Here is a 25,503-nt window from a genome sequence, read left to right as displayed (position 1 = left end):
GACGTGTTTTGTTTTTTTTATAGGAAATTGAACATTATCCTCCTTCAAGGAAAAATAAATGTTTTTTTTTTTAAATACATGTACATTTTCTAGGAAACGAATTCTTTAACCCCCTGGATCAATAAGCAGTGATATCCACTAATGGTTTCAGAAGGATTTTATATTTGTTCAATATTTTTTCCATCTATACAAGCCATTATGTTTTGTAAATGTTTTGTGGACTGTCTTACCTTCTTTACTGGGCAGTGGATTCTTCACATCAGTCTGCACATGGTGTAGAGATTCTGGTGTGGCCTTGGAGATAGCTCCTAACAATTGAGGGTCGGCACTTGGGAGGGCTGCTTTAGTGGCCATGACTAGTTAATATCTGAAGTAGAAAAAAGATAATTCAGATATATGATGAAAAGATTTTGTATGAATGTCATTCTGAAGTTGTGGTTTCTGATGTTATGAGTCTATAGCTGCGGAACCGTAGCTCTTAGGTCCTTATGCTATTTTTTTACTATTTGCAGACCATCTATGGTCCGCAAATAGTAAAAAAATAGCAAATGGTCCGCAAATAGTAAAAAAATAACATAAGGACCTAAGAGCTACGATTCCGTAGCCAATGAGTCTTCTGACAGTATAAAACATGATTATAACCATAGTTAATTTATACAACTGTAGCCTTGGGCTGTTTTCTGCTCTTTGGTCAGGTTGTTTTGTCTTTGACACATTCCCCATTTCCATTCTCAATTTTAATTATAAAGAGGTATGAGTCTTGATGTGAACAGTAGTTGCTGAATGGCTAAAACTAGTGAAATCATAGCTCAATAGGTTCAAATTTAGCTATTATGAACTCTGAATTGACAATGTTTGCCAAGTTTCTGACTTATTGGTACTTGAATACTGTTACTCCTATTCATTTTTTTATCAAACACACATATACAAAAATAATAAGTAAGTTACTGCAGAACTTCAGTAATTCTTCAGTGAATTCGAATGGACAATGGTCTGAACCTTGACAAGAAGAGTTATACGTTGTTTCATGTATAAAATAAGTCCAATTTTAAAAAGTTGAGAATAGTTAAAAGAGTATCCCAAAATAGTGTATTATTTCTTATATATAAAAGTAAATTTCTTGAAGATACCAAATAATTTCACATATTTCATTAGACACAATTGAGAAACATCTGCAGTTGAATGGTAATTTCAAATTGAATGTTAATTCAAAATAACTGAAGAAGAAAGTTAAAAAAGATTCTGTGATGTGAAAATCCTGGATGTTTAATCACTACATCCTTTTATCACATATTTTTACCTGAGAAAAGTTACAACATTGCATTCTTTCTTTACAGTCAATCATGAAAACAATTTATCAACATTTAGTTAATTAGAATAAAACATTACAAACTTAATCTTATTAAATATCATGTAGCAAGACACTATTTATAAATTTAAATTATGACATAAAAAAATCTCCGTTGTTTAATTATAAACCTATTAAAAACAGGAAAACAATTATTGCACACGATGTAATTAGAAAAAAATAAGTTGGCAAAAATATACTTACCACTTTTTATATAAACTAACAATCGTTTAACACTATGAATAAGAACAAGTAAGATTTCCTCCTAGTAAATATTTTCAAATGATCTTTTGTCGTAGCTATTTCCTAAAACCTCGTCAACAGGAAATAACTCACTCTAGTAAAGGTAATATCAATATCGTGAGGTACAGGTAGGGTGACAATGAAATAAAACCATCATTTATTATAATAAATTGCACAAGTTTTTACGTAGGAGAATTACAGGTAAATAAACAACGTATTTTAAACCGAAAGGGTAAATATTTATTTTCAGGTCATAAACTTTATTACAGATAAAAGTTCAAATATTTAACATTCGAATCTGACCTATTGTCTATTCCCCCCAAATGACCCTTTCATATAATACATGTACCCAAGCATCTTTTAAGTAATCTGTATCCTATTTGACCAGGATCTCAAAATTAGGGCTTAGGTTAAACTAATACATATTATATAAATAAAGTACCCAGAGATTTTAAATATAAGTTGATTTATTCTTATCAAATAGAATCCCAAAAACAGTTTCCTACATGTACAATTTGTACATGCAGATGTGCATGTATTTCAGTATCAATGATAGTATTACTGCTACAGGGAAAAATTATGTTATTAATTGTGAAACTGTGGTTTATTTTGAGAATGAACAGAATATACTTTATACATGAATGCATGAGTAATGGCCCCACAAACCAACTTTTACTATTAAAAAGACACTTTAAAAAACTTATTTATAAATACATTTGTACATGTACAACTGAAATTGGAAAAAAAATACATGTGCACATGACCATATGAATACATATGATGCAAAGAGAATACAAGAGTCTCATAAAAATTTGATCCCATGGGACACTTTTAGTCAATATAGCTGTAGTGAAATTGAAATTTTTATCAAAATAGAGAATATTTGAACAGCATGCTTTTCTGATTTCATTGCTTGGCATATCAACTAAATACAATAAACTGCCATTCAAATGAATCATGATCATATACAAAATTTAATTACATATTTTTAAGTCAGATTTGTGAATAAGGACATTTGAAAAGATTTTTTAATTTCTACAAGTATTGTTTAGATTTGTCTTAACATTCACCTTAGATGCTTAACGTTGAGTTTAAGGTTAAGAATTTTAACATTGCAAACTATACATTGCTATACACTTATATTCCATCATCCTGTCAATACAGCTATACTGTTGTATTGGTATTGGATAATGCTATGATTCTCTCAAGCAGTTAATGATATCTTTAAGTCATTTTTTCTTTTTTTTACCATGTCAATTATTAGTCAATCTTCAACTACCTTTGGTCCTCATGTTATACTGATGACCAAAGGTAGTCAAATCTGTGTCAGAGTGTCTTGGTGTCTTCTGTCTCTTGTTTTACACTTTTTACACTTTCGGTTACTGTTAATACTCTTAATAAGATAGCTACTTTTTGTCCTTTTGTTGGTTGCTTTTTGTGCTTTGCATGAATTTTATAACAGTAGTCAAGCTGTTTTCAAATGATTCTAAGTTTGTTCTTATGTTGTGCTTTCGCAGCAGCCTCTCAGGACATGAGGAGGATTGAGCACTATAAAGCATGTTTAGAATGGCAAGCTTTAGCTAACTTTGATTTTAAGAAAGGGTCATTGAAGAGGGGCAGAAGGACCATTTCCTGGACTTAAGAGATAAGTTGTTTAATGAAGATTTTAATCCATGGAAATTCAGAAAGGATATAACATATTTCCAATTGAGAGGATGTTATACAGGGGTAGACATTTTGCCTTGCAACTGTCTGCCTATGAACTTCCCAAATTTGTTGTACTTCTTTGTCACTCTCTAACAAATTGCATTTTTAATTGTTTAATTTGGTTAACCACTGCTTTAAATACATTTTCATAATTTTATGATGGCAAGTTTTAAGGTGGGAGAAATTGGTGCTCCAGTCCAAGGTAAACCACCTACCATCCCAATCATGATAAATTACATGCACTATGACATATATACTTTCACAAGACGAGAGTTAAATCTAAATTAATTTTGTACAAATAGACCAAATTTCATGCATATTTAGGATCTTTTAAATGAAAATTGTCTAGCGTAAAAATTATAAACATGTAATCTTTGGTTGGTTATTTTGAAGGGTTGTACTTTGACTACTAGGACATCCAGACCATACTGACCATGCATAAATAAGAAAAAAATGTTAAGTGGTTTCATTGATGGATGTGTGTGTGCAGTGGCAAGTACTTCATGCATATTCAGACTCAAGAAGTCAGAACAAGAACTATTTTTTTAACAAATAAATTGGTTATTTATAAGTTGGGCCAAACAGGATAAAAGGTCAAACATTTGGACTATCAATGGATAAGAGGGTGTTTTTGGTAATGTCAGAACTATTGCTTTACACAAGGTCACACGCCCCTCAAAGATTTACTGTAAAGATTATTTTCATACAGATACTTAAATAAAACCCCACAAATCCAAATTGATGGTACCATGTACATGTCTAAGTGCAGATGCAGGATTTAAGGGAGCACCACACTTGAAATAATATATATATATCTAGTTTCCAGTGGATGCAAATAAGAAAATTTATTTCTAAAAGTTACTTATAAATGGTTACAGGAACACAGGGGGAGGGGAGTCAAGATAAAGATTCTGAAAGTTTATACTGGCCAACTGAGCTAAACAAAGACATTTATCACTCCATAGTTGGGTTCTTATCTTAGGGAAACTGAAGAAGTTGAGGAAATGAAAAAAGAAAATTCCTTTTTTGCTTTTGTTCAGTTAAAAGAAGTTCATTGTTATCATTTCCTTATTTTTCTTTCTTTTATAAGTAAAGGCAACAGTAGTATACCGCTGTTCAAAAATCGTAAATCTATGGACAAAAAACAAAATCTGGAAAACAAACTAAAACTGAGGGAAACGCATTAAATATAAAAGTAGAACAACGACACAACATTCAAATGTAACACACATACATGTAGCAACGGACTAAGCATTAGACAAAATCCGATGAGAATAACCAATATAACATCAAAACCAAATACATAAATTTGGGATAGAAAAGTACCGTGAAACGTCTTATAGTTATGTGAATTCACACTCAAATATAGGAGAAAACAAACGACACAACGGAAACATAACATAAAAATGTTATACACACAGAAAGAACAAAGTTAAGAACAGGTTATTTTTTATTGAACACTTGTGTATCAACATAAATTGCTTCAACCTTAAATATAAAATAAAAATATCATGTTTCACTGGAAACAATGTTTACTTTCACATCATTATAAAGAAAAGTTATACCACCTTCTAAAAATAGAAAATAAGTTAAAATACATACTACATGCTCTAAAATATTATCAGAGAAAAAAATCTACATACATGCAACAACAACTCCAACAGACAAAGTTAATGTGACAGATGTCGTCCTTTTGTGTACTATATAATTGTGTGTAAGAGTGGCGTGACTAATACTACACTGTCACTTCCTAAATTGGTTGGATGAACAATGTACAAACATGGACAAATGACATTTTGATGAGGGGAAGTTATCAACTGTATAAAGACCCTCAATAATGGCTCATTGTAAAAGTCATTAAAATTACCAATAATACCTATATTAAATATAATTACTAGCATTAATAAATCTTACATATATATCTTAATGACAATTAAGTAGTATAAGTTTTATCACTTTATTATATATAAACTTATAAAATATACTGTTAGTTATACGTCCTAGAGTTATACAAATATAATTAAGTTTAATCTGCATAGTACATGTATATATTAAATGCATCTTTTAATAAGTAATGCAGTCATAACATGGGTCCTTTTCCATAAATATATATCGGATTTGTAAACCAATCTGTATTTCATGTAACTAAATAACAATTCATAGAACTAAGATTGCATTTACACCAACTTGCATTGATTTTAAAACAATGAGGAGAGACAAGGTAGTATAGGTTAGTGTAGGATGATCTCGATCCTATTGTAGTCTTATAGACATTACATGTTAATAGGTTTAATTCAATAGTAAAATCTATCCAGCAAAATAAAATATTAATAGATTCTTTGATTGTAGTCTTATCCCTGGCATTGAACACTTCAGCTTTATGATACCAACTCCTACTAGAGTAGAGATACATGTATACATTTTTACATGTATGTATGTTGTGTACAAATTTTTTGTACAGGTTTAATATCAGAGTTTTATAAACCACTAAACACAAATGGATGATGCAAGCACACAGTCTTTCTTTACGAATATTTCTGTCATATTTCTATGACTACATGAGACAGTCTAATACTGAGCATACATGTACAATGTAGTTACAAACACATGTATGAGAAGATCACAAAAAGGCATTTTATGGATATGATTTTGGTATTAAGAGAAAAATAAAAAGATTTTAAACCATTAAGGTGTCCTTTAGGCTTATTTCCAGTTTGAGGACAAGGAGAATAGCTCTAAATGATAACTTTTAATTAATAATAAATGTAAACATTTGAATATAAGATATTAAACTGAATCATTTTAAAAGATAAACTTGAATCAACTGTTGCAAAAGGAATGTGTCAAAAAAATTATAACTCATACAAAAACCCTGTACAAATTATAACTTGTACAAACTTACATTTTGTACACAACATATATATATATATATAGATGCTTAAACACATCTAAAAATCAACAGTATTCTTGACCCCACCTGTCATTACTCCCAGAAATCTCTACTTTTATCTACTTTTATTATTTTTGGTAGGGGAAGGTGAGGTGTGACTCAATTAAAATCAAACCTAATTTAAAATAAGTCAACAGATATAAATATATCCAATATCCATCTTGTCATTTGTATTATGATGACTATCTTTGAACTGTACATGCAGCTTATAAATATAAACACAGGAAAGAAAATCAGTTTTTAGACTAAAACAGAATTTGCTCTCTTCAACTTAAAATACAATTTAATACAATGTTAAGAATGGTTTATATCAGATTATAGCTCTGTTTTACAAATATAAAGATTTATTAAAGATTTGTTCAACCTAAAACAATTAAATTCCTATAGCTCTTATAAAGAAATTATCAAATAATATCTTCAAACATGTTATACATGTAACTAGATTTTTTCTTTAGAAAACCCTTTTAAAATTTGCAAGGAAATTAATTATCAATATCAAAAAGCAATCATATTAGAATAGAAAATGTAAGCCAGGAATGTGTCAAATAATTAAACAACGACCCAACCAAAGAGCAAAAAACAGCCCAAGGCCACCAATGTCCATCCTCCGATATTGTTTTGTTCAATTGTGTAGAGTCTCATCATTATATATTCGTTAAATAATTCAAGCATGATACTAGAGAAGCCTTTGAAGGTTTCATAATGCATTGTACAAATATCTCATTCTGGTCCATATCAACTAGAAATAAACCATACATGTTAACTGTATGTAAAATTATGTGAGCTTGTGTTTTTCCCTCACCTCTCTTTAATCTATCTTATGGACCAAAGAAAGATAACTCTTCATACTTTATAAAGACAAAACTGTTGTCACTGACTGTTGTTTAAAATTTGCAGTAAATCTCAAATTGGCATTTAATCATTGGATTTACTATTAAAATGAAATAGATGGGGTCTTGATAAAATTTATTATTCCATCATTGTCTATCGAAAAAGAGAAATGGAACTGAGAGACCAGCCACTGTAAATATCCTTGCCTGCTTTACTCTAATACTACATGGTACACGTAGCACACTCAGTAACTAAATTACATCTAATTTTCTAATGCATGTAAAGCAAGACTTTGGTTAGCTTGCTTGATTTTTTTGGATATTGTACAATCGTAATTTGGATAACGTCAAATCAAATTTAAATATAATATTTACAGGTTAAAATATGCCAATATATATTGTTGGAGATGTCAATGTTGATAACAAAGCTTGAATTAACATTTATACAAACAGAGCAAGCAAGCCTACCAAAGTTAAATTAGATGTAATTGATAAGTGGAGTTAGCATTTAGGTACAGTCTAAGATTACATTTTTTAGACATCAATAGCTTTGTTTAAACCTTCATGGAAAATTTTAAAACTTGGAAATAAGATTCTTCAAGGTAAAGAACTAGCATCTGAAGATACATTTTAACTGAATTTATTGATAAATGGACTCAGTTTTAGGCAATCAACTTTACAATTTAACACTTACAGCCTCTATATTTAATCACATCTTTGCGTCAATGAAAAAAGTGTTAGAAAAAATGTCCAGCAATATGGGAAGGACAGTTTGAATCAAAGGTCTATTTAAAACAATTAAATATAACATATTATGGGAAAGTTTTATAACACAACTGTTAGTTCTCAGTTATCAAAGTTTACTTTTACCTGTTATCAGCTGAAGATGTAGATATTAGGGTCATTATATCAATTTACAGGCATAATAAATTAATAATTGATTGTATAATTGTTTGATCTTATCTTAATGTTTTTTGTTATTTAGAGAATTCAATGTTGATGGTGTGAATTGGTCTTTGCTAGTTTGATTTAACAATAACTGTTAGACTACATATACACGCAATAAGTATATATATAAATATAGTATATACAAGTACACACCCGTGATATCGCGGGTCCGTGACTGAATTAAAGTATATAACTATGCCGAAGCCTTATTTTAGTAATTGGTATTGTCATCTGATAAAGTCATGTCTATTATAAGATACACAGTTTTCTCTGCTTTCAAATCTTTCTGTTTGAACCCGGCCTCGACCTGGAACTTATCAATTATTGGTAATATTAATTATTTGGAAAACAAAAGGTCCTGGCTATCCAGGAATGGAGTATTTTTTAATCAACAGCACTGTCCTATATTAGTTATCTTAGAAAGTCTTGCTGATTGCTGAATAAAACTACAATAGGGAACAATTTGACAATGATTGAATTTAGTAGTGTCAGCCCTTTGATTATGACCCGTGTATATAGCAAAATCCTAAATAAATCGTTTGGTGGTGCGCCTGTCAAATGCGGAACATACAGATAAGGTAACAGCTAACAGGTGAATATACTATTGGTATCGGTATCGGATTCGACCCGGAACTTGTTAATTATTGGCAATATTAATTATGTGGAAAACAAAAGGGTCTGGAGTGGTGTAATTTTTAATCTATACCATGGTCCTATATTAGATATATATAGAGTTGAATTCTTTGATTTGTCGTTTTTAGGGAGCTACCATTTGATTTTTATGGGGGGGCTAGGATGAAAAATTTTGTCCTGCATTTTTTTTTAGCTGTAATCTCTGTCCTGCCTTTTTATTTTTCACTCTGTTCGGTCCTGCTTTTTTTTTTTTAGTTTATCCTGACTTTTTATTTCCTAAATTGTAGTCCCGACTTTTTTTTTTGCAAGTGTCTCATCCTGCCTTTTTTTTTACTCAAAACTCCTGTCCTGCCTATTTTTTTCAAATTTCATCCTAGCCCCCCCCCCCCCCCCCCCCCATAAAAATCAAATGGTAGCTCCCTTACCCAATGACAGCTGACAAATTGGACCTCGTAATTTTAGTATTATAGATGATATGATAATACAACTTTCATGTTAATTACAAAAATGTCCACAAGAGGAAGTAATACTGTAACCTAAACTTATGTTTTTGGTTATTATCATTTTAAAATATGCAAGCAGGCTTACAGCACATGCTTCAATAATAAATCATAGAATGTAAGCTTAGATTTGTAACTGTAAAATGTTTTTTTTTTTATTCAAAATTTGACAGACTTCTATAAATGAACAAGATTTATAATGGTTTACTTTTAAAAATTGTTACTTGGATGGAGAGTTTTCTCATTGGCACTCATACCATATCTTCTACATTCTACATACATTGTACATGAACCCTATAAATTATAACACACACCAAAAACCAATATTTATAAAATGAATATGTATACTAGTATTTAGTAAATAAGTTTCAAATTTAAGTGGCAGCCTGATAGAACCATTGGTGCAATACCTTTGATACATAAGAAGCAGATCTGTATCTGTATTAATAGGGGCCAACCTTCACCCTAACCTGAAACAATAGTGCAACATCACAACAGTTGAACGGCAAACGATTTAATGGCTTCTAAGTTCAAGACATTGGTCACGTGATAAAAGGTCAGAGTTTACGATTTTTTTGAAAACGTGCATGCCTCGTGGTTTTTGGACTCGTATCGTCTTATTTGAACTCGTACATTAATAAAAACCAAAGTGTTCAATTCTAGATTGAATAAGCTTTCTTATTTTATATAATTATAATAAAAAAGTATTGTTAAAATGTTATAAATTCACGAGTGAAGTGAAACTTTTTTTCTGAAAATTTGCGTAGGTCCACGGAAAATCCGTAATAAATCCTTAAATAGGTTTGGTAACGTGTTAAGGGGTATAAAATATGAAGTAAAACCATTTTTTGCTCCTACTATTTCAATATCAGATCACAAAAACCCCGGATACGCAATTGTGTCAGTTTATTCGTGGCGAAGCGGAGATCAAAGGGAGATAACTCGGTACACGCATCGTATGATATTGCAAGTTCACAACAGTAAATTTGAGTAAAATTAATGATTGCAGATCTATTTCGACGAGTTCTTGAATACCTTTCAATATTCTATGTTCCTCTACTGTTGTAACATTAAAATAGCCATGGAAAGGTTGAATATGACATTTTTTTTCAAGTTCTTACAGGTTTTTGAACACTTCCATAGAAGACAATTACCTACATTTTATAACAGACTGACTTTTTCTTGACAAAATACTTGAACTTATTGTATATATATATTCTCAAACACCCTTTTGGTAGATAGAAGGATACAAGATGGGTTTATCAGTCATTTGTCAGAAGAACCTGTGTTACAATAGATGCAGAAGCAGAAGATTACATTTAAACAAAAATATGGAAAAAGTGAAATAGTCTTCAAAATTATGAGCATTTAATACCATAGATTGAAAATAAAATCAATCTGCAGTGGCCAGAAGTACATGTACAATTTTTGTTTTATTATAGCTGCTTTAAGATACAGTTGCAGATCTCAGGGAGTCTGGTGATTGGAACCTCATCTTTATGGAAGATTAATGTATTTGAATGGGATCATGCATATAGTTGGAACCACCTTTTTATCTTTGTTATTATGGTTGAGAATACCACCACTTAAGTTTTAAATTTTCTGGATTCACCCTGAGATAAGAAACTACATAAGTTGTACAAGTTCTGTTGCTTGTCTTAATCTGACAAGAGAAAAAAATCTGAACATTCAAATCAAATTCAAAGACCCAGAAAGGGATTTAAAACATAATAATCAACACAAAGATAACTGAACAAAAGCAGCATTGCAATCTGCTATCCTGCAGTTATCATAAATCCTATTATATGTAATATTTGAAGTTTTGCTTTATATTTTTTCTTCTTTCTTATATTTGAATTCAAAAGTCCTGCAACCAACTAACCAACTGTAAGTCCTTTCAATTAAATTATTGATTGGATGATAACCTAAGCTGACCAGTAAATAAAATTTGAAAATGCTTTGATGAAATAAAATAGTGGTATGATGTCATTAGATATACTGAATGACTTTAAATTTAATCCAAATTCACATTTACCTGCTCTAAAATGCAGTCAATTGGACTACAAAAACCTGAGACTATACTTCAATGTATAACATAGAGATTGTGGTCACCTCCCATGTTATAGTAGTCTCAGACAAAAACAAAACTGACTTAAAAACAGTATGTTTAGAATTTTATTGAAAAAGGACAACAATGGGAAATTTATTATTCTGATATATCTGAAATAATCTCATAGTATCAAAGCAGAATGTCAGTTCTTTTAATTGAGATAACCAGTTTAATCACATTATTTATTTTTATAAAAAAACTCATATTATCTGGATTTACAATCATTGACTGAGCTTGTCATCAACTCACTGACTTTAAATGCTTTTAAAAGTTAACCTGTCAATACTAAAATAAAGAAATGTGGTTAAGACAAGATACTTTATTCCAATTAAACACTGTTATAGGGCATATGAAGAGCAAAGTAATGTACATGTATTACAATGATTTATATATATGTATATATAATGGAACAATTATGTTGATATTAATCAGATAAATATGAAGATAACCAACTTCATTCTTAGATTTTTAACCACAGCCAGTGCAGAGCCACACATGTATTTGAAAAGGCATATAACAATTATATCTTCAATTAACTGGCAAATATTCCCAAAGGCCCAATTAAAACAATATCTGTACTCTATATATTGATAGTTTTCTGAGTTCAAACCATTTATTTTAAATTGCAACACTTTTCAATGCCTCTAGGTTTTCTTGAATGAAAAGCCAATAAGATTTGGCCCTTGTGCTGAACTTTTCAAATTTTTTACAACTTGTTATTATATTATTATTAAATTCTTTTCTTAAAAAATTTAACTTATAAAGGGGAAACTGACATTTATGATATAGTTGCCAATGAGATAACAGTCTGGACACTTATCATCAGAGTCCAAGTCTCTTTTAGCAGTGACAGTTAAATTACAAGTCACTTTACATACATCAACAATCAATACATTCCATTGTTTTAAGGCAAATGAGGAAAATAAGAGTAACAATTGCTTTTGCCTTACTACATGCACAAGAGAATATTAGAAATTAAAATATAAATAAGTAAATATCAGAGGCAAAAAAGACAGGACTTAGCCACTGGACTCTTAGTAAAGTATGACTTATCCTTAGGGGAGTTGATGTATACTAGAAAAAATGATGTTGATGATTTGACCCCATCAATCAGCATTTTAGCATTACATTATTGTCAATTGCTATCTGCTCTATTTGTTCCAACCTGTTATGAGAATCAAAACGTATACCTAGGGTGGGAATTAAACCCATGTACGTTCTTTTACTTTATTGTTCTTTGTGTACATAAAATGTACATGTACATGAAATATATCAAATGCAAAAAAATGCTGTAATGTATCATTACACTCTCATTAGTTAAGGACAAAGAAAAGGAAGTCCCTGCGCCTACTAGACGTATTTCTTGAGTAAGATTTATTATATTACTCTTGAAAGTATAACACGATAAAGGTTATTGGTAAGTATATAGTAACATCAACGTGTAATTCAGGTAAACAAACTGTCAAACATAAACAATCTACCACGTGTTTGTCTGCTGTGCTTGAATTCAAAACGACCCATCAGGCTTATTTACACGAATTGTTGCTCAATCAGACAGTTAAATATGTCCGTTTACCTTATGGGGTCTGTTAAGAATGGATTTACTGTTATAAAATGTGTATGCATGGAAATATAAGGAAGATAACATTGATTTTTACCGTAACTTTTGAATACACAACATTCCCAAGGTATCCCCACAAAACACATGGCTACTTTGTAACGACGGCTGGTAACGTGTAGCCACTTTCTAACGGCAAATGTAATTGGATGATATTTAAAGATCAATAATAAAATTGCTAATAAATGATTGGATACGAATTTGTGTCAGATTATAAATAGGTGAAAAAATGTAAACATTGAAATCCACCATCTTGACGTAGGAAACAAACTAATTTTCAGTCTTGCATTAAAGGACATTGCGCACATTGCCAGCGTATCATGCATAAACAGTCATCTGCAAATATATCTTTTAATTTGTGTTTTACAATTACTTTTCTATGTTTTAGTTAATTTAATGTTTTAATTTACTACAGAATGGGACATCGTTCTCAAAGATGCCGTAGAAAAAATTATAGGTGGCGCTGTTTGTGGGCGTAAACATTTTACATACGGGTTCTTTTTTTGTCGACAAATTGACCTCTATCTGTCAGATTCAGGCGTTTGCCTTCCAACTGACAACATACACAAATAACAAAAAAAATGTATAAAAAATATGAAATACTATCTTCCAAAACCCAAAAAAATAGTGCTGTATGTATTTCTATAGCCTATGTCTAAACGACTTGATATTGTACACTGAATGAGCAATGTCAATGTTGGCTTTTTCAAAATAAGCAATAATATAATTTTACGCGGGAAAATGTTTACAACTTTGGCTTGTTTCAGGAGTTGGAAAGTGTAGCTGTCCGATTTTTTTTTATTATGCACTGAGTGGGTGCAGTTGCAAAATTCAAAGCCCTTTGTTCTGTATAAAACAGTCATTTTGAAGTACCTTAGTCCTACACGGTTTAACTGGAAAACAATACACCCAATGACAAATGTAACAGGAAGCTGGAGCAGGTGCGCGAATGAAAGACACGACGTAAATACTGTAACGCAGTCCCGCACTTAGCCAAACACGTCATTCACAAGTGCACATTCACTTAATTTCGTTAAAGCAAAGATTACTATATAAATCTTTGTTTAAAGTAAAATGATTTTTGAACAATAAACATATTAGAATTTAGTTAAAATTTGTTAGGTTGGAAGTTGTTTAAAAATGAGTTGTCTCTCTTCAGTATGTAACTGTATCATCATGAAAAAAACTCTGTTGTTTGTAGCATCCAATATTATCATAAAAACATTGCAATAGGCAACAACATAAAGAGAACACATCCGTAATCGGGCGGGAGGAGGTCTCTAAATTCATGACGAATAACGATAAAAATTCCTGCCAAATGATATTAACGGTAATTACATTAGAATACGTTAGAGTAATCAGATCGAAATTTACATTAGAATACGTTAGAGTAATCAGATCGAAATTTAGAGTTAGAAGTTTGAAGTTAAAAGTTTGACGATGGCCGACAGACCTCGCAGAGACGTCCATGGAATGAATTATAAGTCACTATCGGAGTACGGGATCCCAGATGCGGGGGAAACCAAAGAGGAGAAGAAACTTGAAGATCCAAGCAGTGTTAAAAGGAAGTTGGACGTGAGGGACGAGAAAAAATCTCTAAGCAGTGCGAAGAAGAAGTTGGCGGCAGCCCTCAGTCTAGACAAATCCTGCAATGAAGATGATGTTGAAGACGAGGAGTTGAGATGTTTAAGGGCGGAGTTAAAAAGCACAGAAGATGATTTAAAATCACAGAGATTACAAAACGAAAAGTTGAAGTTGAAGGAAGAGTTAAAGAGAAAACAGCAGGAGTTAGAAAAAGAGAAAGGTGAGAGTAAAAGTACTTTACATAAGAAAGTGGCTACGACATCTAGCGACAAAAGTAAAGAGAAGGTTTTACGGGAAAAATCAATTAAGACCCTTCACTAAATGAACTTAGGCAATTTGAAAAATTAAACGAAATAGTAGACAAGAAGTTATCAAAGCTAGGTCTTCTTGAGCAAACAATTGATTCTGATTCGTCTTCTAGTACTTCATCTGAAAAATCTCACTCTGTCACTGTTAAGAAGGGAAAAAAGAAAGTAGATTGTATCAGGGTTTCGGATAGTTCCGATTCAGAGTCAGATTGTGACGAAAAGAAAAAGAAGAAAAACAAGAAAACCAAGTCCGGAATTAAAGCAAAGGCTTCCGACAAAGTCAAAACTCAATTGCTCTGGCCCCAATCTGCTCTTCAATATGAATTCGTTAACGAGTCTGTGTCCTTTAACGATTTAGATCCTAAACTTTTTACTGCAGGTGAGCTGGAGATAATTACAAGTAAAAGCATTTCAGAAAAAGAGAGGTCAGGTCGTTTAAATCTACTAAAGAAGATAACATATTATAGCAATATTTATTCTTGGAAAGGTCTGCTATCTTTTTATGCTGCGTGGTTACGCAAAATTGAGTTAGGTCAGAAGTCCTGGGATGATGATCCATCGTCTATCGAAGTTCCTATTCTTACTCAGTATATTGTGCCTAAAGCAAAAACATCGAGTTTTCCCGCTAAGTCGTCGGAAAATAAGGATGACCAGGTTTGGTTTTGTACTCTTTTTAATAGGAACCGTTGTACGCACAAAGGGTCACATACAACTTTCATTAAAGGTCAGCAGAGAGTAGTTCAGCACATTTGTGCAGTATGCTGGAAAAAAGATAAAAGCAAACTAAGTCATCCTGAATGTGCTAACTCCTGTCCTAATTTTCCAAAGTCTGGATGACTAGATATATCTTTTTCTCCGATGAATCCTGACGCTGAAATTTTTTATCCTGAATATTTGAAACGAAATCAAGCACGTAAAATTTTTTCTAGTTCCAATACGGTAGTATATGAAGGTAATAGAGATTTTTCAAATTGTTCAGTTTGCAAAGAAGTACACAATTTAGATAAACATTGGTTTGAGTTTTTAGAAAGATCTGTGTCGGATCACGAACTTATTATGAGTTCGCAGAAGTATAATTTTGAGGATAGTAAAATCCCAGTGGTTTCGCATTTGAATATAGACTTCTTCAAATTCATGTTAACAGATTATTTTGATAGGAACATTTGTCAATTTTTGGAATTCGGTTTTCCTATTGGTTGTGAAAATTGTACTGAATTTTCTTCTGAGAAGATCGTTCAAAATCACAAGGGAGCGGTCGAGTTCCCGGATGATTTAGAGAAATATTTGAAAAAAGAAATCGAGAAGAAAGCAGTATTAGGACCGTTTCACGTAAATCCGTTTTCTCATGATATTGTCATTTCGCCGCTGAATAGTGTTCCCAAAAAAGGTTCTCAGGAACGGAGGATCATCTTAGACTTAAGTGTAAAAGGAGGGGGTGCTGTCAACGGTTATATTGACAAAGACAGCTATTTAGGAAATGAGGTTCATTTAAAATATCCAAATGTTGATGCATTAGTAGAGCTTATTAAAAAGCATGGTCGGAACTGTTTTATTTTCAAACGGGACTTGAGTAGGGCTTACAGACAAATTTTCATTGACTTACACGATGTGCACTTAGTTGGATACAAATGGAATGATCATTTATATTTCGATAGAGTCCTCAGCATGGGTTTGCGATCAGCTGCTCATATTTGCCAGCGTGTTACAAATGCAGTTGCTTTCATGTATCGGCAAATGGGATTTGATATAGTAAACTATTTAGATGATTTTGCGGGGGTGGAATCAGTTGACAGAGCCGATAAGGCATATATTGAATTAAAGCGTTTACTTGATTCCTGTGGTTTAGAAGAATCGTCTCATAAGGCAGTTTCTCCTAGTACTAGGATGGAGTTTCTGGGGATAATATGTGATACTAGTAAACTTTTGTTACAAATTCCTGACGATAAATTAAAAGATATTCAGGAAATTTTACTTTTTTGGACAAACAAGAGATCTGCCAAATTACGCGATATTCAATCGTTGGTAGGGAAATTAAATTTTATGGCGAGCTGTGTTAGACCTGGACGTATATTTATGAGCAGGTTGCTCAATTGGCTTAGATCAGCTTACGATCAAACTGGTTATATTGTAGTGCCTAGTTATGTTCAAAATGATATATTGTGGTGGGTCAATTTTCTACCTCATTACAACGGCATATCAATGATGATGATAGAGGAATGGTCGATACCGGACGAAGTTTTTTCTTCTGACGCTTGCTTGTCGGGTTGCGGTGGTTGGTTTGGTGGAAAATTCTTTCATCAAGTTTTTCCAGAATTTATTATGGAGTCTAATCTACATATAAACTGTCTCGAGTTATTATCTATTATAGTATGTTTAAAGTTGTGGGCGCAGTGCTTCAGGGGAAAGAGAATTCGTATTTTGTGCGATAACATTACTTCTGTTACTGTAATTAACACTGGTAAGTCCAGAGATACCTTTTTACAGTGTTGTCTGAGAGAACTTTGCTACATTGCTGCTATATACGAATTTGAGATTAGGGCTGTTCATTTAGCAGGAACTGACAATAGGTTACCTGATTATTTATCGAGATGGCATACTTCGGATAAATTTGCTGCATTGTTCTATAATGCGGTATCAGGTTCATTAGAAGAGTTTAGTGCGGAAGAACATTTGTTTAAATTTTCGCATAAGTGGTAATTACGTTGATAAAGTTTATATTTGAACAAGCATTGGACAGCCAATAAAAGAAATTTTTGAATGCTTTTCAGATTTAGAATTATTACAGTTAAAAGAGGATGTTAAAGTTTCTACTAGAGCAGCATATGCGCTAGGATCGAAGAAAAACTTATTAGTCCAATGGAGAGCCTTTTTACTATTTTGCACGTACTTTAATATGAGTTTTATTCCTGCAAATTTGGATACTATTTGTTGTTATGCACAATTTCTCAGTCGGTCTTTTAAATCTGTAGAATCTATTAAGAATTATATTAATGGTGTAAAAGTTATGCATTTAATGTTGGATTGCTCTTTTCCACACTTAGACAGTTTTGTTTATAAATTACTGCTTAAAGGATTGTCACGAACCAAGTCACATATGCCACGTAGAGCTTTACCCATTTCACCAGATATTTTATTAGAGATGGTGGTACATTTTAATTTAGAAAATGGTTCTGATTGTGTATATTGGTGTCTTTTTTTGTTTGCCTTTTTCTTGATGTCCAGGAAATCTAACTTAGTTCCAGATTCTTGTTCTCAATTTGACAAGAATAAGCAATTGACCAGAGGTAAAGTCTTTGTTGTTAACGATATTGCTATAGTTGTTTTTGAATGGACTAAGACTATTCAACATGGGGAAAGAAGATTAAAGATTCCGTTGGTTAAAATCCCTGGCTCTGTCCTTTGTCCGGTTTCTGCGTAATCATATGTGTAGTACAGTTCCGGCATCTCATGATTCCCCTGCCTTTGTTATAAGTAAGAATTCGAAGTTGACACCAGTCACTTATGGTCAGTTCCAGAGAAAGCTGAAATCTGTTATTCTGAAGACAGGGAGAGATCCTAATCTATATTCATCACATAGTTTTAGGAGAGGTGGTGCCACTTTTGCATTTAGTTCACATGTACCTAGTGATCTTATTCAATTACACGGGGTCTGGGCAAGCGATGCCTATAAAATATATTTAGAATTTTCTATGAAGGATAAAATTTCTGTAGTTAGAAATATGGCAAAATTTGTTTGATTGTCTTTCAGAAGTTGTGACCAGTAAGAAGGTTTTGGTTTTTACAGATTCTATAGGGAAATATTTGGATGACATAATTTGCATGGATTTGGTCGCGGTCAGAGGAGCCAGGATACATTCTTTAAGAAACATGATTAAGGGTAGAGATATATGTTTAGCTAACTATTCTCATATTATTATTCACTTAGGTACGAATGATATAGTTAATAACTCTGTTGACAAAATTATTGCTGATTTTAGGGAACTTATTGTTACTATCAAATCTTATTCATCCAGTATTAAAATTTTTATATCTTCTATTCTGCCAAGGCCTGTTGATTTTTCTTATACAGGTAATAAGTGTAAAAGTGTTAATTTAGAATTGAGCAGGATGTGTTCTAAGAGTAATTTAAGCTATATTAGGTCTTTTAAAAGATTTTTTCATAAAGGCATTCCAGTAAGGTCATTATTTGCTTTTAAAGATGGTGGGCTTCACCTTAATGAAGCTGGGCAATATGAATTGCGCCAGTGTTTCCAGCATGCTATTAATCATATGTAAATAATTTAGTATTTTGTATTTTGTCTTCATGTATGTCATTATTATTATTTAGTTTTTATAGGCTAGCCTAAAGGGAGTGTTTCATCCCTTAGGTGTTTGAATTTTCAAGGGAGTGTTTCATCCTTTGGATTCATTAGTGTATATATGTCTCTTTAAGGTACTCTACTTTTAGGAGAGATTTCCGTGAGTATCTCCTAAGTAGATCTAGCAGCTGAAGAAGTGTTTTATTCTTCCTGCTTGGAGTTGAACTTTCAAGAGAGTGTTACATCTCTTGGGTTTAACCACATCTGTAACTTGTTTGGTTTTGTTTGGCGGGCTAGTTTGGCGGATATTTAATTTTTGTGGCCCGCCTTAATTTATATTATTCTAGTTTAACTGAATAAGTATTAATATTTGTATATGTATTGGTAATTGTTCTTTATATTATTGTAATTCATGTATGTAAAGATTTATGTTTTCGGCCAAATAAATTTATATTATTATTACAGTCTTTTATGAAGCCAAGAAGTAATTGGTTTGTTTTTTCTAAAAAACTAGTAATTACGATGCGAAATATGTTCTAGTTACCCCCCTTTGGCCGATCATTTGATATTCTCGCTTAACTGATTTCGAATTGTGTTCACTCCACCTTTAGTTTTAAAGTGAATTCTTTTTCCTAGTCATTACATTAGAATACGTTAGAGTAATCAGATCGAAATTTACCCACCCGCCCTCTCCCTTTTTTTTTTATTTTTGTCAAATTTCTAGTTTATTTATTTTATTTTATTTTGCATTTTATGCATCGGTAACTTATGTGGCGGATATTTAATTTTTGTGGCCCGCCTTAATTTATATTATTCTAGTTTAACTGAATAAGTATTAATATTTGTAAATGTATTGGTAATTGTTCTTTATATTATTGTAATTCATGTATGTAAAGATTTATGTTTTCGGCCAAATAAATTTATATTATTATTACAGTCTTTTATGAAGCCAAGAAGTAATTGTCTCTCTTCAGTATGTAACTGTATCATCATGAAAAAAACTCTGTTGTTTGTAGCATCCAATATTATCATAAAAACATTGCAATAGGCAACAACATAAAGAGAACACATCCGTAATCGGGCGGGAGGAGGTCTCTAAATTCATGACGAATAACGATAAAAATTCCTGCCAAATGATATTAACGGTAATAATTGGTGCATGGAGGTAAAATGTACAATTTCTTATTGTCGATAAAAAAAATCGACTGATTTTGACGAATCACTTTAAATCATTTCCCAAAATAACGGTACCGATAATTATTTGAGCCCTCTGACTATAAGGATTTATATACTATACAAATCCTTTCTCTTTATATAAAAAAAGAAAATGTGGTATGATTGCCAATGAGACAACTCTCCACAAGAGACCAAAATGACACTGAGAAATTAACAACTATAGGTCACCGTACGGCCTTCAACAATGAGCAAAGCCCAAACTGCATTGTCAGTTATTAAAGGCCCCGAAATGACAATGTAAACCAATTAGTCAAACGAGAAAACTAACGGCCTAATTTGTGTACAAAAAATGGACGAAAAACAAATATGTAACACATAAACAAACGACAACCACTGAATTACAGACTCCTGACTTGGGACAGGCGCATACATATAGAGAATCACGGTGTCGGGGTTAAACATGTTAACGGGATCCTAACCCTCCCCTAAACTGGGAGTCCGACAGTGGTCACTAGGTTATAGTATAAAATAAGAACACACCATAAAACGGGAGAAAGGAAGAAAGACCAATCACAATTTGTCTTATATTTGTTTTTCTCTTTTTTAATCACATAAAAAAATAACCATTTCAAATATAGAGTTCATAAGATACAAATATTCCTTGAGGAACCCCCCCCCCCCCCTTTTATTTGTGCTCTCTATTTTCAACCCTCGAATTAAGCTTTCGAATCTAATTAAAATTAAAACCTTGCTTTCTAACCAATCTATTCATGTACTGGACCGGCAACCTTCTTTATTTAATACGAAAATCTACAGTGCCGTTATACACATGCATGTTGTTTGCTTGGAGTCTCCGCCCGAAAAGAAAGAAATAGTCGAACTCCAAGATATTATATTCCTGCATCACGTGATTTTTACCATGTGGAGCTTACATTTGAATAAATACCGAATATGGAAAGTGAAACTACAATTCAAAACATAAAGTCGGAAGGCACAAATAAGAAAAAGAAAGGTTTTTTTTGGCAAAAGGTGCAGGTAAATTCTCTCCGTGTTCAAAATATACATGAAATATTTGCCACTGTCCCTTTTCTGTTCAACGAATTCTAACCCTGAGTTTTCTATCTGTTACTCCATGCCAAGAAATACTCGCTAAAAATTCCGGTCGACCCCCTACGGCAGTCATTAGTAGCTAAAGATTTGATTTCATTGAAGAAATTAATTTATGACCTTCATGTACGTGTCGCTTAGAACACAGCCATATACCAAATGGTCAATATTAATCATTCATGTAATTTGCTCTATGGGGTGTTTGCAGAATTTCAACGGAGGCAATTTCTTGGCATGATCAGTTGAAAACAGGCTTAACTCATCAGATGGATGAAAATACAAGTGGACGTGGCCGGGTACTTGTACATCCCAACAACAAAATGACATTCAGTACAGATTTGAGAGAACTCCGATTACTGACAGCTAGTTCAAAGCCCCTAACCAATGAAAAAAAATCATGCAACTTAGACTGAATTATCAATCAGTACACATCCAACATCCAATGGATTTAGTGAAAAGACGTCATAAACAGTCACAGAAAAACATGACCTTGTGCAATGCCAAGATACAGGTATCGACAGATTGTAGATCCATGAATGTGTGTATGTATATAGCAATAACATTTAGTTTGCTTTTAACTTATTGATAACAAATTCAATATTAATACCAATAAAACATTTGCAGTGATCTAATTACAGTGTTGAATTGGTAACCTTTTCAGATAAGTTTATTTAAAAGTTTACCAGGATCGTTTCTAAATTTCCGGGTACGGTAAACAACATTTCTGTAAAATTTTGTGTGTTATCCCGTTTGAAAGAAGTTTTTTACAGGTACAACCAAAATTCCAAACCAAATCTTTATATCTATGGAAAAATTAAGTAGAGGTTTTAAGTAATTTGTAGTGACGAAATCCCTGACTTAATGATTAATTTACCAGTAATACATCGATTACGGGCATAGTGAACAATTAATTAAGTTGTGAAATATAAACACCGTAAGATGGTGCCAAAGGAACATCACCATCAAAAAAGGGGAAATTAACAATAGGGAACGAAAAATCGTCCCTTTTATATCTTAAATTTTAGAGGGAAGTTTCCCGTGTAAAACCGACGAATCATGATAAGGATACCAATCACGGTAAAATTCTAACCAATTTGACGTTAACGGTAGCCGAAAATGACAGTTAGACGACTAAAGGGCATTCCTACCCTCAAAATGATAAACAATTATAAATACCAAATGGCGTTACGCCATGAGTTAATCGTTCCTGTTGTCGATATCCGTGAAATTAACGGCAAACCTAAATCCTGATGTTTTATAAAAACTTTAAACGAATTTAGAATCAATTTTCCTTAATCAGTGACTGAGTGAATCTGGGACCAGTACATAAAAATGAAATCCATGTATAAGTCCCAGACTGAATGAAATACGCATCAAGTTAAAAGTCACATGGATAAAATAAATTAATACGGCTGGGACGTCTTCATTAAAATCCATAGAAGTTTTGAGTGATATGTCAAAATTTTTATCATGCTTATTTAAAAAAAAAAAAAAACAATCAAAAGTATGGGTCACCGTAATTTTGTTCAAACTTCAGGTTGTGCAAAATTGTCAGATGTTGTATAGATTAAATAAACTATAGAATTTTAAAATGTGAGAAGATGGCTCTTATAACATGCTTTCAGATAAAAAATTTAAAAAATGGGGTCACCGAATTTGTTTTCTTGCTTCATATTAAAATACGAAAATGCACAACACTTTCTATTATAAAATAACTTTATCTTGGTTATATCCCATACTTTTTGAGTTATCTCCCCTTATTTAGCAAAGTTTAATAAAAATGTATAAAACAAAAATATTGTGTATATTAGAAAATACAGCCGAAAATATGATAAAAAAAACCTTTCTTTTCTATATCAACATTAAAAGTCTTACACATGAATTACATACTACTTTCAAAATTTGCACATTTCATTAAAGATCTAGACCTATTGTTATCTGCTACTTCATTATCCTAGACGAAAGAAGACACCCGGTGGATAACCAGTCAAGGTTGTTAAAAACTTTTGCCATCATACCACCCTAATACTGACCGTGCAGGGGTGAATAGCCAGCCAAGGTCGTAAAAAACTTCTAGCACCATGCCACCTTAATCGACTATGCGAGGGCTGTATATCCAGTCAAGGTCGTTAAAAATTTCCACCTTCATGCCACAAATTATAATTAAGATAAAAGTACCGGTATATTAAAAATTCTCAATGCATATTACAACTTGATTCGGAACATAAGCATGTCACTGAGAGAAAACCGTAAATTTGAGTAAGCTTATTGTTGATTATTACAGAACAATGATGGACTGAATTACATGTATATGACGTTTTGCAGTTGATGTGATGCCAGAGGTTGATAGGAAATGATTTATATGATGAACGGGACAAGGACTTCAACTAAAAGGTCGCAGAGGACAATTGAAGACAATAATATCACGGACAATGGGTTACATTATGCCGAGGATCTGCATAAAGAACTACGGACTATATAGTTCATATTTTGAACGACAAAATTATGTTATATCTCTAACTGTGTGACGTTTACATTCTGACGCCAAACGCGCGATTCTACCTTAGAGCCATGTTGATCTGCCCATCCGGTCCCAATGTTTAAAATCTTTCAATCGTTTAGGTTGGATTTAACATACATAAATAAAATTCAAAAATAAGAAAGCAGTGAATTAGGTTGTTAAATTTGATATATGCCTTTTTGTGCTTCTTTGTTAAATATTTGTTTGTTTTTATTGTTATTAAGATACTTTGAGGTACTTATACATGTTTGCTAATGTGCTTTGTCTATATGCCTTTTGGTGTTACTTCGAAAACTTGTGTGTTGCTTGTCTTTCATTTCTGCTAAGTGCATGGTCTTTATACCTTTTATGTTTCTTTGTTACATATATGACGTGGCTATGTACTTATACATCCCCTCATTATGTTATTGTGCTATGGAAAATTGTGTATTCTTCTCTTTCATTTTTGCTAATATGCTTGGTCTATATGCCATTTTGTCGGCTTTTTTGTTACATATTTTGATGGGTTTTTTTTCGAGATTAAGATTATAACACAATGTTGACTGCTGTATTTTTTTTTAACATTTTTACCTATTATGTCGGTTTGTTTTGTTCACGTATCGTTGAAGATATCATGAATGGAATTTGATCTTACTGTCATACAAGTGATAGGTTTAGCTAGCTATAAAACCAGGTTCAATAAGAAAATGCTTGTACCAAGTCAGCAATATGACAGTTGTTATCCATTCGTTTAATGGGTTTGAGCTCTTGGTTTTGACTTTTGATTAGGGACTTTCCGTTTTAATTTTCCTCTGAGTTCAGTATTTTTGTGATCAGTTTAATTTTGTCTGTATAAGAATATTACGATAACATAGAATTATATGCCTGTGTTGTGCTGAAAAAGAAAAAAAATATGCTTCAACAGTGTAGGAAAACAGAGAAGGTGACAATATAATTATAGACAAAAACCAAAAAAAAAAACCAATCCAATACCACATGAAAGATGTTCTGAATCCGCACTACAGAATTCATGATCGAAGTTCTCAAATATTCAGGTCGTCGAAAGCATGAACATGAGTTTGCTTTGCACTAGCGGGACACAATGGGTAAAAAATCTGAATGTAATACTGACCTGCTGTATTCTTTGCGGAAAAGTAAAAAAATATCTTAGCTTTTATCCCGTCGAAATGGTACTCCAAACCACGACCTCCCGGACTTGAGACGAACCCGTGGATGCAGTTCTCGAGTTAAGAAGATAGGGTCGATTTCCCTTGAAGTCGTTTCTGACCAAGACCAATATAGAATGGACAAAAACCTTATACTTGTTTGTGTTTTTAATAAAATTAGCCCATCTAGAGTATCCACTCAAGGGATCGGAATAGCTCACCTCGCAGCGATATACTAAGTTGTCCGCAAAGAGTCAAGGAAAATATTAACAAGAATTCAAATTTTAACGAGGTAATTGAATAACTTATTGATTAATAAAACTATAAAGATGTGTGTCGGTTAAATTATTTTTCGTTGCTTGTCACTTTCAGAAATTTGCCCCTCCCCCTCCCAACACTGGCGGATCCAGAAATTTTCATCAGTGGGGGCCCACTGACTGCCTAAGAGGGGCCCGCTCCGGTAACGCTTCCGCCCGA

At 32.4% G+C, this 25,503-nt stretch overlaps 1 protein-coding gene across 38 annotated transcripts in view; it reads right to left on the bottom strand.

Annotated features, from left to right (window-relative positions):
• The window catches only part of LOC139485284 (thymosin beta-like), a 40,812-nt gene extending 26,951 nt beyond the window's left edge, over positions 1 to 13,861 (bottom strand). For 12 of the 38 annotated variants that reach the window (XM_071269638.1, XM_071269649.1, XM_071269641.1 and 9 more), the window contains exons 1-2: positions 4,942 to 5,076; positions 231 to 367 (exon numbers count right to left, since the gene is read on the bottom strand). In XM_071269638.1, coding sequence (XP_071125739.1) covers positions 231 to 354 — 124 coding nt within the window. In that variant the 5' untranslated portion in view covers positions 355 to 367; positions 4,942 to 5,076. Of the gene's footprint in view, positions 1 to 230; positions 368 to 1,552; positions 3,120 to 4,941; positions 5,100 to 13,771 lie in introns of those variants that run through there. The other 26 variants (XM_071269636.1, XM_071269648.1, XM_071269646.1 and 23 more) reach the window with 15 other exon arrangements.
• Between the last annotated feature and the right edge of the window lie 11,642 nt (positions 13,862 to 25,503).

This window comes from Mytilus edulis, chromosome 8, assembly GCF_963676685.1.
Source record: "Mytilus edulis chromosome 8, xbMytEdul2.2, whole genome shotgun sequence".
NCBI classification, from domain to species: Eukaryota; Metazoa; Mollusca; class Bivalvia; order Mytilida; family Mytilidae; genus Mytilus; species Mytilus edulis.
This window is presented reverse-complemented; position numbering and strand designations above follow the sequence as displayed.